The sequence below is a fragment of the Pongo pygmaeus genome, chromosome X (assembly GCF_028885625.2).
Source record: "Pongo pygmaeus isolate AG05252 chromosome X, NHGRI_mPonPyg2-v2.0_pri, whole genome shotgun sequence".
Taxonomy (NCBI): Eukaryota; Metazoa; Chordata; class Mammalia; order Primates; family Hominidae; genus Pongo; species Pongo pygmaeus.
In genome coordinates, this window is record NC_072396.2 from 158266317 (window position 1) to 158280246 (window position 13930).

At 53.6% G+C, this 13930-nt stretch overlaps 1 protein-coding gene across 2 annotated transcripts; it reads right to left on the reverse strand.

Moving 5' to 3' along the window:
• Positions 1 to 6838: 6838 nt before the first annotated feature.
• On the reverse strand, positions 6839 to 10879 carry PNMA6F (PNMA family member 6F). 2 transcript variants are annotated; one of them, XM_054473227.1, is made up of 2 exons: positions 10617 to 10879; positions 6839 to 9817 (listed from the first exon to the last, which is right to left on the reverse strand). In XM_054473227.1, exon 2 carries the CDS (start codon positions 9744 to 9746, stop codon positions 8088 to 8090), a length of 1659 nt encoding a protein of 552 aa, XP_054329202.1. In that variant the 5' UTR covers positions 9747 to 9817; positions 10617 to 10879; the 3' UTR covers positions 6839 to 8087. The 2 variants fall into 2 exon arrangements, with proteins under 2 accessions (XP_054329202.1, XP_054329203.1); XM_054473228.1 differs by having other exon boundaries at positions 10567 to 10631.
• Positions 10880 to 13930: the final 3051 nt, after the last annotated feature.

The following is a 13930-nucleotide window of genomic DNA, read 5'->3' on the forward strand; positions in this document are numbered from 1 at the left end:
CAGGGGACACTGAAGAGATGCCCTGACAAGTCCCTGCCTGGGAACAGACTGGAGCAGAAGACTGAGCCCCAGCTCTGGGAGCCCCGCCCTAAGGAGCACAGGCTCCTACAGGCCCTGGGGACATTGCAGACACTGAGTAGAAAGAAGTTGAGTGCTCACGACCATCTCAGGTCCCCAAGTGGATGGAGGCAGTCACTGAGAACATGTGGCCCATGTCGTTCTGGTCTCTTCTTAGAGTCTTTAAAAAGACATTGACATTGGTTTGGGATTTTTGTTTTTCTGGTTACAGAAGCAACATGTGTTGACCACCAAGAGAGCACTGATCACTGTTAACTGCAGGCCCTATGTCCTCTGGCCATGTTTTCAAGGGCTGTCACCATTAACCACATGCCACCTGTCCTCCAGCTGTTTCCACGGCACAAGCTGTGAGGTCTGTCAGCCTGGGCTAGAATCCCAACACATCCACTGATGAGCTGTGTCACTGTGGGCAACTTCCTGAACCTTCCTGTGCTCAGTGTCCTCATTTGGAGAAGAGTGATGGTGACACTGCCCACCTCCCCTCCCGAGGGCTCCTCTGACAGCTTGAGGAGTCAATGCAAGCTCAATTGCTCAGCCTGGTGCCTGGCCCTAGGTAGTTCTCTAAGCGAGAGGCTCACTATTCTCCCAGGCTCCAAACCCTTCAGCACCCCGGGGTGGATGGCTGGTGTGGGGGGAGGGCCATTATGACCAGGTTTCTGCTGTCCCTGATTTGGCCAGGTGTAATCATGGCTGTCAAATGGCCATGGGGGACTGAAAGCAAGATACGGGGGTGCCACAGAAGGCAAGACCACAGGCAGTGCCATAGAAAGTGCAGTGTGGTGGGCATGCAGTGTGGCCACACTATGCAGAACCCAGGTGGGTGTGCGCTAGGACTCCTGGATCTGGGGCTCAGGGAAAAGTTCAGGTCCCAGTCTCCAGCAGTGCAATGTGCCCTGGAATAGGGTTACAGGTCCCCAGGGTACTCACTGGTGATTGGGCTGACTGTCAGCCTTGCTGGAGAGAAATCCACCCACCCCTATTCCCAGGACAGGAAACTGATCTGCTTGGGGGCTGCTTTTCTCTCTTTGTGATAGGTGCTGTGGCTCACAATGAGGTTCTGGGGATAGAAGGACCTGGGGCTTTCCAGGAGGAGAATGGGAGCCATGAGTTTGAGCCCAAGCAGGCACGTGGAGCCAGGAGCAGGGCAGCTGGAGGTGCTGGAGGCCAAAACGCTCAGGGGACTGACTGCTGCGTGCAGGGACTGCAGGCCTGGGAGGCAGGCCCTGCTCTGGGCTCTCTGAGGAAGGGGTAGGATCTGGAGGAAGATGGTAGCCTTGAGAGAGGCTGCCCCACAAATGCCAGGGTCTGTGGATGGGGAAAAGCTCAGACAGCAGAGTATAAGCCCAGGCCCAGAGCCAGCCGAGCCTCTGGGGCCCATGGCTCAGGGGACCACAGCAGCAGGGGACCAGGGTCTGCCCTGCAGGCCCAGGGAAGCAGCCAGCAGGTACTTGGGCTTTGGCCTTTGCACAACCCACTGTGGGTGAAGGAGTCGGGGCCTGGGTGGTGGCCCTGTTTGCACAGGCAAAGAGAAAGGGGAGACAGAGGGAAAAGGTCACATTCAGCTCTTTCCAAATTATCTTGCTCCAGGGGACAAGACCAAGGGCTGGGAAAAGGGTGGCCCCCAGGGGTCTCACTCTTCTGCGCCAGGCCCTGTTCCTGTGTCTGGCAGCCAGAGGGCCCATTCCCAGAGCCCATCTAGACAGAGACTGCCCAGGGCGTGACCTTCCTCCTGGCACCCTGCCATGGGAGTGGCTGGGAAAGTGACTGCTCTGTGGCATCTTCATCTTCAGAAAAATGAAGCTGCCACACGGCTCACCAAGAGGAGGTGATCCCAGGCCAGGAACAGGTGGAGGTCGGGAGACCAGAAAGGCCACAGAGGGTGCTGGATTCTGTGGGAGAAGCAGCAGGGGGTCCCGGCCATGCCCCTAGGTTGGCCTTGTCATTCCCAACCAACTGCAATGGGACATAGACTTACCTTACAAGGCAGTGAATCGACAAGTTCTCAGATGAGCCTAAAATTAAATACAACACATGCTGGCCCTCCACAGACCCCCGGGTGCTAGCCACAGAAGGACAGGGCACAGGCCTGAGGACGGCACCCCTGTCAGTCCTCTCTGCTAAGGGGCAGACCTGAGGATGGGACCCCTGTTAGTTCATTCTGCTCAGGTGAAAGGCCCGAGGATGGCACTTCTCTCAATCCACTGTGCTGAGGAAACAGACCTGAAGACAGGACCTAACTCAGTCCCCACTGCTAAGGGAAAGAGCTAAGAGAAGCTCTCCCAGTCTTCTCTGATCAAAGCCAATGAGGGAGCAGTTTTCTCAGTCCTCTGCTCAGGGGACAGACCTTAGGACATGACCTCACTCAGTACTCTCTACTCAGGAGCAATTCATAAAGGGACACCTCTCCACATACATGTCACTCAGCAAACAGGAGAACAGGAACTCTGTTGGTCCTCTCAGCTCAGGGTACAGGCCTGAGGATGGGACCCCTGTTGGGCCATCTTCTAAGGGGATAGATAAGAGAACAGGACCTCTCTCAGTCCCATCAACTCAGGGGACAGGCCTGAGGGTGGGACCCCCCTTGGCCCATCTTCTAAGAGGATAGATATGAGGACAGGACCTCTCTAGGTCCCCGCAGCCCAGGGGACAGGCCTGAGCATAGGACCCCTGTCAGCCCATCTTCTAAGGGGATAGAGGGATTGATATGAGTACAGGACCTCTCTCGGTCCAGTCAGATCAGGAGACAAGCCTGAAGATGGGAACCCTGTTGGTGCACTTTCTAAGGGGATAGATATGAGGACAGGGCCTCTCTCAGTCCTCTCTGCTCAAGGGACAGGCCTGAGGATGGGACACATGTCAATCTGTCTTCTGAGGGGATAGATATGAGGACAGGACCTCTGTCGGTCCCCTCAACTCAGGTGACAAGCCTGAGGATGGGACCCCTGTCCATACATCTTCTGAGGGCATAGATATGAGGACAGGACATCTCTCTGTCCCTTCAGCTCAGGGGACAGGCCTGAGGATGGGACCACTGTCGCTCCATCTTGTAAGCGATTAGATGTGAGGACAGGACCTCTCTAGGTCCCCCAGCTCAGGGTACAGGCCTGAGGATGGGACCCCTGTCGGTTCATATTCTAAGGGGATAGATGTGAGGACAGGAACTCTCTCAGTCCCCTCAGCTCAGGGGACAGGCCTGAGGATGGGACCCGTGTCGGTTGATCTTCTAAGGGGATAGATATGAAGACAGGACATCTCTCAATCCTCTCTGCTCTATACACAAACCTGAGTTTGGGACCCCAGTCAGTCCAACTTCTGAGGGGATAGCTATGAGGACAGGACCTCTCTCCGTCCCCTCAGCTCAGGGGACAGGCCTGAGCATGGGACCCCTGTCAGTCCATCTTCTAAGGGAATTGATATTTTGACCACAACCCTCTCAGTCCCCTCAGCTCAGGGGACAGGCCTGAGGATGGGACCCCCTCTCCTTCTGAATTCTAAGGGGATAGATTTAAGGACAGGACCTCTCTCAGTCCTCTCTGTTCAGGGGACAGGTCTGAGGATGGGACCCCTGTCGGTCCATCTTCTAAGGGGATAGCTATGAGGACAGGACCTCTCTCCATCCCCTCAGCTCAGGGGACAGGCCTGAGCATGGGACTGCCGTCAGTCCATCTTCTAAGGGGAAAGATATACGGACAGGATCTCTCTCAGTTCCCTCAGCTCAGGGTACAGGCCTGAGGATGGGACCCCTGTCAGTCCATCTCCTGAGGGGATAGATATGAGGACAGGATCTCTCTCAGTTCCCTCAGCTCAGGGGACAGGCCTGAGGATGGGACCCCTGTCAGTCCATCTCCTGAGGGGATAGATATGAGGACAGGACCTATCTCAGTCCCCTCAGCTCAGGGGGCAGGCCTGAGGCGGGGATTCCTGTCAGTCCATCTTCTAGGGGATAGATAGGAGGACAGGATCTCTCTCGGTCCCCTCAGCTCAGGGGACAAATCTGAGGTTGGAATCCCAGTCCGTCCATCTTCTAAGGGGATAGATATGAAAATAGTACCTCTCTTGGTCCCCTCAGCAGAGGGGAGAGGCCTGAGGACAGGTCCCCTGTCCGTCCATCTTTTAAGGGGATTGATATGAGGACAGGACCTCTCTCAATTCTCTCTGCTCAGGGGACAGGTCTGAGGATGGAACCCCTGTCAGTCCATCTTCTAAGGGGATAGATATGAGGACAGACACTCTCAGTCCTCTCAGCTAAGGGGACAGGCCTGAGGGTGGGACCCTTGTCAGTCCATCTTCTAAGGGGATACATGTGAGGACAGGACCTCTCTCCGTCCCCTCAGCTCAGGGGACAGGCCTGAGGGTGGGACCCCTGTCGGTCTATCTTCTAAGGGGATACATGTGAGAACAGGACCTCTCTCAGTCCTCTCTGCTCAAGGGACAGGACTGAGGATGTGACCCGAATCGTTTTATCTTCTAAGAGGGTTGATGTGAGTTCCAGAGCTCTCTCAGTCCTCTCTGCTCAAGGGACGAACCTGAGGATGGGACCCCTCTCGGTCCATCTTCTAAGTGGATACGTATGAGGACAGGACCTCTCTCAGTCCTCTCTGCTCTAGACACAGACCTGAGTTTGGGACCTCTGTCGGTCCATCATCTGAGGGGATAGATATGAGGAGAGGAACTCTCTCAGTCCCCTCAGCTCAGGGGACAGACCTGAAGATGCGACCCCTGTCGGTCCATCTTTGGACCCTCTCAGTCTTGTCTATTCCAGGACAATCCTGAGGACAGGACTTCTCTGAGTCCTCTCTGCTCAGCCTCACCCCCATGATTGGGCTCTGATCCAGCTCCCTCATCCACCGCTCAAGCCCTCTGTGAGCCCAGGAGGCTGCTGCTTATTGGATGGATTTGGTCAGCCCCTGGGCACCCAGGAAGGCACCTTGATGGACCTTTCTGTCCCCAGGCCACACATGCCCCCCTCCTCAGGGGCACTTGGTGAGGACTGTGCAGCGAAACACAATGCATGGTAGGAGCTCTGCCAGCCGGCACGCGCCAAGGGCCTGGCCGGGATGAAGGGGACAGGTGGCTCCACGGGGGAGCCCATCCTTCAGCCCCAACAAAGTCTCCTTGCTCTGGGCTGGTGGGGAAGCAACTGGTTTCTCCCGGTACCTCCTTCCAGACTCCCTGGCTAGATCCCTTCCAGGTTTCACAACCCAACTGTCCAGCATGTGTGCTCACATGCCCACTGACACAGTCACACACACATTCACTCACACACTCACGTTCCAGATACACTCACATGTGCACACACATTGAGTGACACACATTGAATGACACATTCATGCCTGCTCATTGACACACCCACATCTGCAGTCAGCACACGCAAGCACAATGACTCACAAACTCACACACACACTGACACACATTTACACACTCACAGTGTCACACACATTCAGCGACATGCTTGCTCACCCACAATGGCACAGCCTCATTCCCCCACACCCTCCCACTCACACACGCTCAGTGTTGCAGTCACATGCTGTCACTTGGATTCACACACACATTCTCAGAAACTCATGCACATGCTCACACTGACACACACACGCACACGCTCAAACACACCCGCTCACTCACACTCACACCTGCTAGGGAATCACGGCACACACAGGTCTACTCTGAACAGGGAAAACCAAGGAGCCCTGACAGGCCCTGGCAAAGTCAGCCAAGCTCTATGCCCTCTCCTCTTGTCCTGTCCCCAAAATCTGGGGGGGCCCTTGGAAAGTGAGCAGTTGACTTGGCCCTGCTGAGACACAAGGGACGGACATGCTGGGGTTGTGCCCAGCCTGAAGGAGGCAGAGAGAACAGAGCACAGTGGGGGCCCCAGGCATGCCTGCAGGGCACCCCGATGGGACACACTACAAGGGTCCCTGAGACACTGGTTAAGCACCTTCAGGCCGAGGAGGCTGCACGCCCAGCCCCAGGGACCTGCCGCCCCCTGCCCCTCCCCGACAGCCCCGCAAAACTACCCCTCCCATGCCTGCACTCGCCTGTGTATGCCTAGTGTCTCCCAGGGCCCCTGCCACCCTGCAGACCTGCTGACTGCAGCTCTGCTCAAGCAGACAGGTCGCCTAGATCTAGGATTCCTCAGCCCAGGTGGGCAGCCACCCATTCCCAGCATTGGCTCTGAGGCTGCTTTGGGGGACCCTGGCTATCATCTGAGCCATGGGGATGGCCGGAGGCTCTGTGCTCCAGAACAGCCGGAGGAAGTGTGTGGACACAGACTGAGTGAGCCCTGGGAGACCCTCGCCATGTCCAAGTCAATGATCCCGTCCCCTCCCCACACATGTGCAGGGAGGGGCCTATCACTTGTCCCAGTTCTGTCTCCCACAGACTCTGGGTTAGTTAAATGGCTGATCGAGGACTACCCTCCATTTGTGGCGAGCTCCCTGGCCTGTTGGGAGAGAGAGCCAGTCCCAGGAGGGCTCAAGAGGGCGGGTTCCAGGATCCTCAGGCCCCCACCAAGAACTGCCCCTCTGGCCACAGTGCTCAAGGAGGATTGCTGCCCTGGGGATTCAATCAGCCACTGCCCATGAAAACCAGCATCCTGTCGCCAGGCTCCATGCAGCCCAAAGAACCCCACAGGCCTTCAGGGACCCTGCCCTGCACGCACCCCAGTGTCAGCCTGGCCACTGTGGCCCTCACCCCACCCAACCCCATCCCCAGCAAACCTCACCCCCAGTTTCCCACAGCAGAGGCAAGGCCGGCTGGAACACTGAATGAAGTTTATTGAAGAGAAACATGTACTGAAACCATTGAAGAGAAGGGAATCACAACACAGAGAGAAACTGCAAATGGCCACCACAGGACACAGGTCCCACACAGGTCCCGGGCTCCCTCCTCCTGGGGTTCCTGGCAAGGCGCCTTGTCTACCCCACCTCCTGCTGCCGACCCTGCTGCCACCTCCCCCCTTCCTGAGGGCCCCAGGTTCCGCCTCTTGCCAGGATGGTGGACTCTGGCAGTGTCCACTGGCTTCAGCTAGCCCCCTCCCGAGCCCATCCGCTGGGGCAGGGCCCTGCCCTATAGCCCTCACAGGACACTGAAAACACAGCAGGGAACACTCCCCCCAAGTCAAGGAAACTGAGTCACGAGTAACAACAGGAGTAGAACGCCAAAGCACAAAGCTCCCCGGGGAGCCTCAGGCAGGGCAACTCTGCTCTGTCCTAGGTCCAGTTCTTCCTCCCACAGTCATGGTCACCATCATGGTCACGGGCACTATCGTGGTCATGCTCACCATAGTGATCACAGGATGAGCATCCATCGTGCCCTGGCGCCTCCTTCCACCATCTCCCAGGACTGTGCTGGGGGCCTCCGGGGAGGAGCTGCTCAGAGAAGAACACACACAGCTCCACGAGAACAAGCAGCCCCTGGCCTAGATCTACACCAGGAAAGCAGAGGTGGTGCTCACGACAAGGGACAGATAGCAGCTAGCACAGCCTGAGCTAGCAGGAAGCTCACAGCATGTGCCCCAGGCCCAGAGGCGGCCGCACCGATGGGCGCACAGCATACAACTTTGTGTAGGAACAATGGCTAGCCGTGGGTGAGTGGGCGTCTGCTGGACACGTGGGTCACTATGGGGCCTACAGAGGTGAGGGTGGGCTTCCCGGAACAGGGGGCAGTGTGCCCCAGGGATGGCAAGTGGGGGCCACCTCTTGGGAGATGCAGGCAGCTGTCACCCTTGAGAGGGCCTCTTTCCCCCATCTCTCCCAACACAGGACAAGGGGTGGGGGACAGACATCTTCAGGCTGGCCGCTCAGGGCTCCCTCCAGGCCAGCTCCCCATTTGGTATCAAATGTGGTCATCTGGGTCACTGGGAAGGGCTGGGTGGTGGTGGCCAGGGCCTATTAGGGAAGGTGGGAGGCACAGCTCCCAACATGGGGTGAGGGACCGGCCCTGGCCTGGCCTCCGTCTGCCTCCAGGGTGCTGCTGCCTGAGAGGAGAGGAGCCCTCAGGGCCCTCAGAGCCTATTTGTCCTGGGGGGACTTAGGCTTGCCTGCCTCCCCAGCCCCATCCTCATCCTCGTTTTCTGACTCCTCTAAGATGGGCTTGAGCCCCTCCTGGGGAGGCTCCTCAGCCTCCTGGCCTCCGACCTGGACAAGGCCCTCTGGCTCCCAGATGGGACCTCCTGGGGCCATGTCGACTGCACTGCCCATCCTGGCTGGGAGGCCCCCAGGGGCGTCGGGGAACCTTGCCTGACCTAGGCCTTCAAGGCCTGCAGGGGCATTTTCATCTCCCCCAGTGGCAGGGGCACCCCTGGTGGCCTCTTTGGTGGTGGAAGCAGCCTCAGCAGCATCTTCTGCTCCGGGATCAGCCTCGCTGGCATCCCCCTGGGCTGAGGAGGCCTGGGCAGCAGCTGGGTCTTCACTCTCCACTGGGGCCACTGCCCAGGCCACACCCTGCTGGCTCCTCGCTAGGGAGGCTGCCCACGCCTCCATGTCCCGGATGAGCCGCAGCAGCCTCAGGAAGCCAGGTGGCCTCCTCTCCAGCTGCATCCTCCTCAGGGTATCCTGGAGTGCCTCGATGGGGCGGGCCCGAGACAGCACCTGCCGCAGTCGCAGGTGGTTGGCCATGGCTGGGTGGACGGCCCCCTTCTCCACGGCCTTCTGCAGCAGGCCTTCCAGGCGCACCACGAAGGCAAACAGCCCCTCCTGGGGCCCCTGCGTGCAGGTCAGGAACTTCATCCGCGAGGTCATCCATGTATCCCGGCTCCTAAACACCTGCCCCAGCGCCGTCAGGCAGTCCTGCGCAGAGAAGTCTGGATCTTCCTCCAGGAGGCTGCTCACGATATCCAGGGCCAGGCCATCCAAGCTGTCCAGCAGCCGCCTCCTTCTCTCCCCTTCCGACGCGTGGCACCACAGCTGCAGCATATCCTTGGCGTCCTCCAACCAGCTCTCAAAGGACTCTTCCACGCAGCCTGGCTGCTCCCTCCCGGAAAAGGGTTTCAGTTCCCGGTAGGCCATAGTTTTCACCAGAGGCCGCAGGGTCTGGCGCCATGACTGGGTCCAGGCCTCCACCACACCTGCACCTACTGCCTCACCTGCGCCTCCTGCCTCACCTGCACCTCCTGCCTCACCTGCTGCTCCTGCCTCACCTGCTGCTCCTGCCTCACCTGCTGCTCCTGCCTCACCTGCAGCTCCTGCCTCACCTGCACCTCCTGCCTCACCTACACCTCCTGCCTCATCTTCACCTGCAGATCTTTCGTCATTCACACCTCCTGCTTCACCTACAGATCCTGCCTCACCTGCAGCTCCTGCCTCACCTGCACCTTTGGCCACTGCTTGCCACTGGGGCTGTGCAGGGAAACTGGGTATATCCTGAAACTCAGCATCAAGGGCCTGGGGCAGGGAGATCACTTTCCAGGGTCCCCCTTTGCCTGCTATTTGGAGGGGAATCAAGCTTCGGTTTAAACCCTCAGCAAATTCCACCAAGGCTGCCCTGGCCCCAAGCTCCTTTCTGAAGACCTTGATGAGCACTCGGTACCTGCCCAGGGGCGACAGGGCAGCCCGCACGGCCTCCTGGAACTCATGTTCCTCGCAGTCATCAGGGATATCCAGGATGAGCAGAGAGCGCTCTGCGTTCACACCCATCCTCCTGCACCAGTCGTGAAGCATCGACAGAGCCATCGCAGAGGACTTGAGGGAGGGAGCCTGATCAGACAGGAATGTGTGCTGACTGTTGCAGTCTCTGACGCAGCCTGTGAGTGCAAAGGGGAGAGAGGGACGTTGCTGTCAATCAACCCACCCCCACTACAGGCCTTTGCCCTCCCCTCCCAAGCACTGCAGCAGCCAGGGATCCACTCCCTCCCACTGCTGCAGCCCATGCACCCCCAAAGCCCTCCCCCAGTTGGTGACACTTAATCCCTTGGCACACACCCACCACCTCTATTGGGAGATCCCCTTTTGCCTGAGCTGATGTCCCCTTATCACACCACAACAAGTGCATCTCCCCCTGCCACCATCATCTGTAACATTGCAGCCAGGAGTCCTCCCCTATCCAAGCCCCTGCAACAGGTAGCTCTCCCCCCAGCCAGAATCCCTGCGGCCAGGAGTCCTCCCCTACACAGATCTTCGCAGCCTGGAGTCCTTCCTTACCCAAACTGCGGAAGGGAAGCAGAGAGACCTCCCCCCTCTCTTTTCTGGCGCCAAACCAGGAGCCCCCTCCCTCTTTTCATCTTCCTCTTTTGATCTTCCGTGTAACCTGGCAACCCCCTCCGCGCCCCCCACACCTGCAGCCAGAAGTCCCCTTCCTCCCCCGAAAGCCAGAGCCCCCCTCTCTCCCACCGTCCCCTGCACCTCTGCAACGGCAGCCCACCTACCCACCCACCCCCGCCCCGCCCCACCAGACTTCTGCAGCCAGGAGCCCCCTCCTCCTCTCTCTGCGGGCCCTGGGGCGGACCGGGACCCTCTCTCGCGCCCACTGTCTGCGGAGGCAGCGATCTGGCACCTGTCCAGGGCGCCCGCGGTCACTCTGGGGTCCCGCTGGCGCCTGCTCACTTTCTCCGACTCTGCGGACGCTGCGACCACCCGCGGAAAAATGCCGCCTTCAAGCTGTGGAGCCCACTCTGGAGGCCGCCTAGAGGCCCTGGAGCAGAAGGGTGGAAGATCGCGCCTCAGTCACGCGGCCGCGCTGCGCAGCGCAGGGGTCTCCAAAGCCAGCTGTGCTAAGACCACAGGGCTTCCCGCTTCTCCCAGAAGCCCCAGGTAGATGAGGAAGAAAGATTTCGTAGTCTCTGTGGAAGACAAGTGGCTAGACAGGAGGAGACATCTGTGTTGCCCTGGCAACGGGACCTGCATGGTAAGGGCTTAATGTTCCAAGGCTTGGAGCCTCTGGGAGCAACAGGCCCACCGATTGGCCCTCCACCATCAAAATGACCTCCATCAGTAACTGTGGCAAATTGCTGGGATGGGGTGGACTAGAAGTCACGAGGAGAAGATCCTAAGACCAGGTCCCCAGGGTATTCACAGCCTGCCCTGCTCAGGCCTGGAATCCCTGCAACATAGATTGATTGCTGGCTGTGTTCCTCATCACAGCTCTTTACCGGCTGGAGGCCGGCCTTCAACCACCTGGGCAGCCATTGCCTAGGAAAGCGTGTGGGCTTTCAGTCAAACAGATGCAGCCTCACCTAACAGCTGGGTGGCCTATATCTGTCAGTGAACATGTATGCCCATCATCTGGAAATGGGCAATAAAACACTTGCCTTTTTATATATTGCTGGATATGGATTTCTAATAAATAGTTTTGCTATACTGTTTGTGAGGGATATTTTTCTGTAATTTTCTGGTTTTATATCATCTTTTTATCAGGATTTAGGTTTGTACTGGCCCCATAAACTGAGTTAAGAATTGTTCCCTGCTCCTCTATTTTCTGAAACTGTTGTGTAAAATTGGCAATTTTTGTTCCTTAAATATTTGCTGGAGTTCACCCATGAAATCATCTGAGCATGGATTTTTGTTTTGTTTTATTTTTAGAAAAGTTTCTTGTTAATAAATATATTTATGAAGTATAGGGCTATGTGTTTTTTCTATTCAATCCATTGGAAGTTTCGGTAAATTGCTTTGTTTCCAATACATGTGTCAATTTTATCTAAGTTGTCAAAATTATTGTCATAAAGTTAATATTCCCTCACTATTCTTTTAATGCCTATATAACCTCTAATGATATCACTCTTTCATGGCTGATATTAATGATTATTTTCTTTTTTCTTGATTAGCCTTCCTAAGGGCTACACATTTGGTTGCTCTTTTAAAATATGTATGATTTGCTTACTTTTAGTTTGTTTTCTATTTTGTTGATTACTGCTCTTGTATCTCTATTATCTCCTTCCTTCTACTTAGTCGAGATTTACTTTGCTATTCCTTTTCTAGCTTCTTTAGGTGGAATGTTTTGTATATTTACTGATTTATATTAAATATTAAATATGTTTTATATATTTACTGATTTCTTGTCTAGTGGTTATATCAGTTGCTGAGGCAGAGATGATGAAATCTCCAACTATAATTGTGGAAATGCCTAGTTGTTCCTTTATACTGTCAATTTTTGTTTCATATATTTTGAGGCTCTGTTATTGGGTGCAAACATATTTTTGAGTTCTATGTGTTTCTGATTAATTGAACCTTATATAATTATTACCTTTATATCAGGTGATACTCTTTGGAACTCCACTTTGTCTGCTATTAACATAGACATTCTCACTTTCTTATGCTTGCCCCTTGCATGGTATATGATTTACAACCTCTTACTATCAACCCATCTGAGTCTCTTTATTAAAATTGCATTTCTTGGAGACAGCAAAAGTCTTGCTCTTTTATTCATTCTGACAATCTCTGCCTTTTAATTGGAGTGTTTAGCCCATTTACATTGAATGTTATGTTTGATATGTTTGGATTTAGGTCTATCCTTTTACTATTTGCTCCATCTGATTTTTGTTCCCATGTTCCCCATTTCCTGCCTGGATTAATCAAATATTTTTTATAATTCACTTTTAATGTATCTGTTATCTTCTTAGCTATACCTCTTTGCATTTTTGTAGTGCTCACTCTAGAGATTACAATATATATCTTGAACTTTTCACTGTCGACTTAAAGTTAATATTGTACATAAATGTAAGAAACTCTCCATCATATAGATTCACTTCCATTCCACCTCATCCTTTATGAGTTGCCAAACCCTAGTATATACTATTAAACTGTTTACTTTAAAGTCATATTATTATAAAGAAATTAAGAGCAAATAACTATTCATTAATATTTACCCACACATTTATCATTTCCTGTGTTCTTCATTTCCACCCAAAGATCAAAGATTTCCTCTAGTTTCATTTTTCTTCAGATTGAAAGACTTCCTTTAGTATTTCTTTTAGTGCAGTTCTGTTGATGAATTTTCTTAGCTTTCATATATCTCAAAAGATACTTACTTCACCTTCATTCTTTAATTTGTTCTATTTCCCTAGATATAGAGTTCTGGATTGGAAGGTTTTTTTTTTCTTTCACTGTTTTAGAGATGTTGCTCCACTGTCTCCAGGCTTCCATTGTTTCTGATGAGAATTAAGTTCTTAATATAATCCCATATGTAGAGTCATTTTACTCTGACTACTTTCAAGATTTTTCTTACCCTTCTTTGTTTTCAGTAGCTTGACTACAATGTGCCTAGATGTTGCTTTCCTTTGTAATTATCCTCTTTGCGGTTCACCGAGTTTCATTAAATTTGTAAATAATGGATTTCCTAAGAAAAATGATACTAGAGGAATTTTTCAGCCATTATTTCTTCAGATAGCTTTCCTTCTCCATTTTCTCTATCCCATCCTGGCACTCAAAATACACATTTGACCTTTATATATTGTCCCACAGACCACTGAGGTTCCATTCCTTTCTATTGTTGTTCCTCTTGGTTTATCCAAATAGATCATTTCTATTGATCTAGCTTCAAGTTCATGACTCTTCTGTCATCTGAAATCTGTTATTAAGACAATCCATTGAATTTTTCACTTTATGTTTTTCAGTTCTGGAATTACAGTTGGTTTGTTTCTCTTTTTTAAATTTTTATTTTAGGCTTAGGGGTACATGTGAAGGTTTGTTGCATAGATAAACACGTCATATGGGTTTATTGTACATATTATTACATTACCCAGGTATTAAGCTCATACCCAATAGTTATCTTTTCTGTTCCTCTCCCTTCACCCACCCTCTATCCTCAAGTAGACTCCAGCATCTGTTGTTTCCTCCTTTGTGTTCATAAGTTCTTATCATTTAGCTCCCACTTATAAGTGAGAACACGCAGTATTTGGTATTCTGTTCCTGTGTCAGTTTGC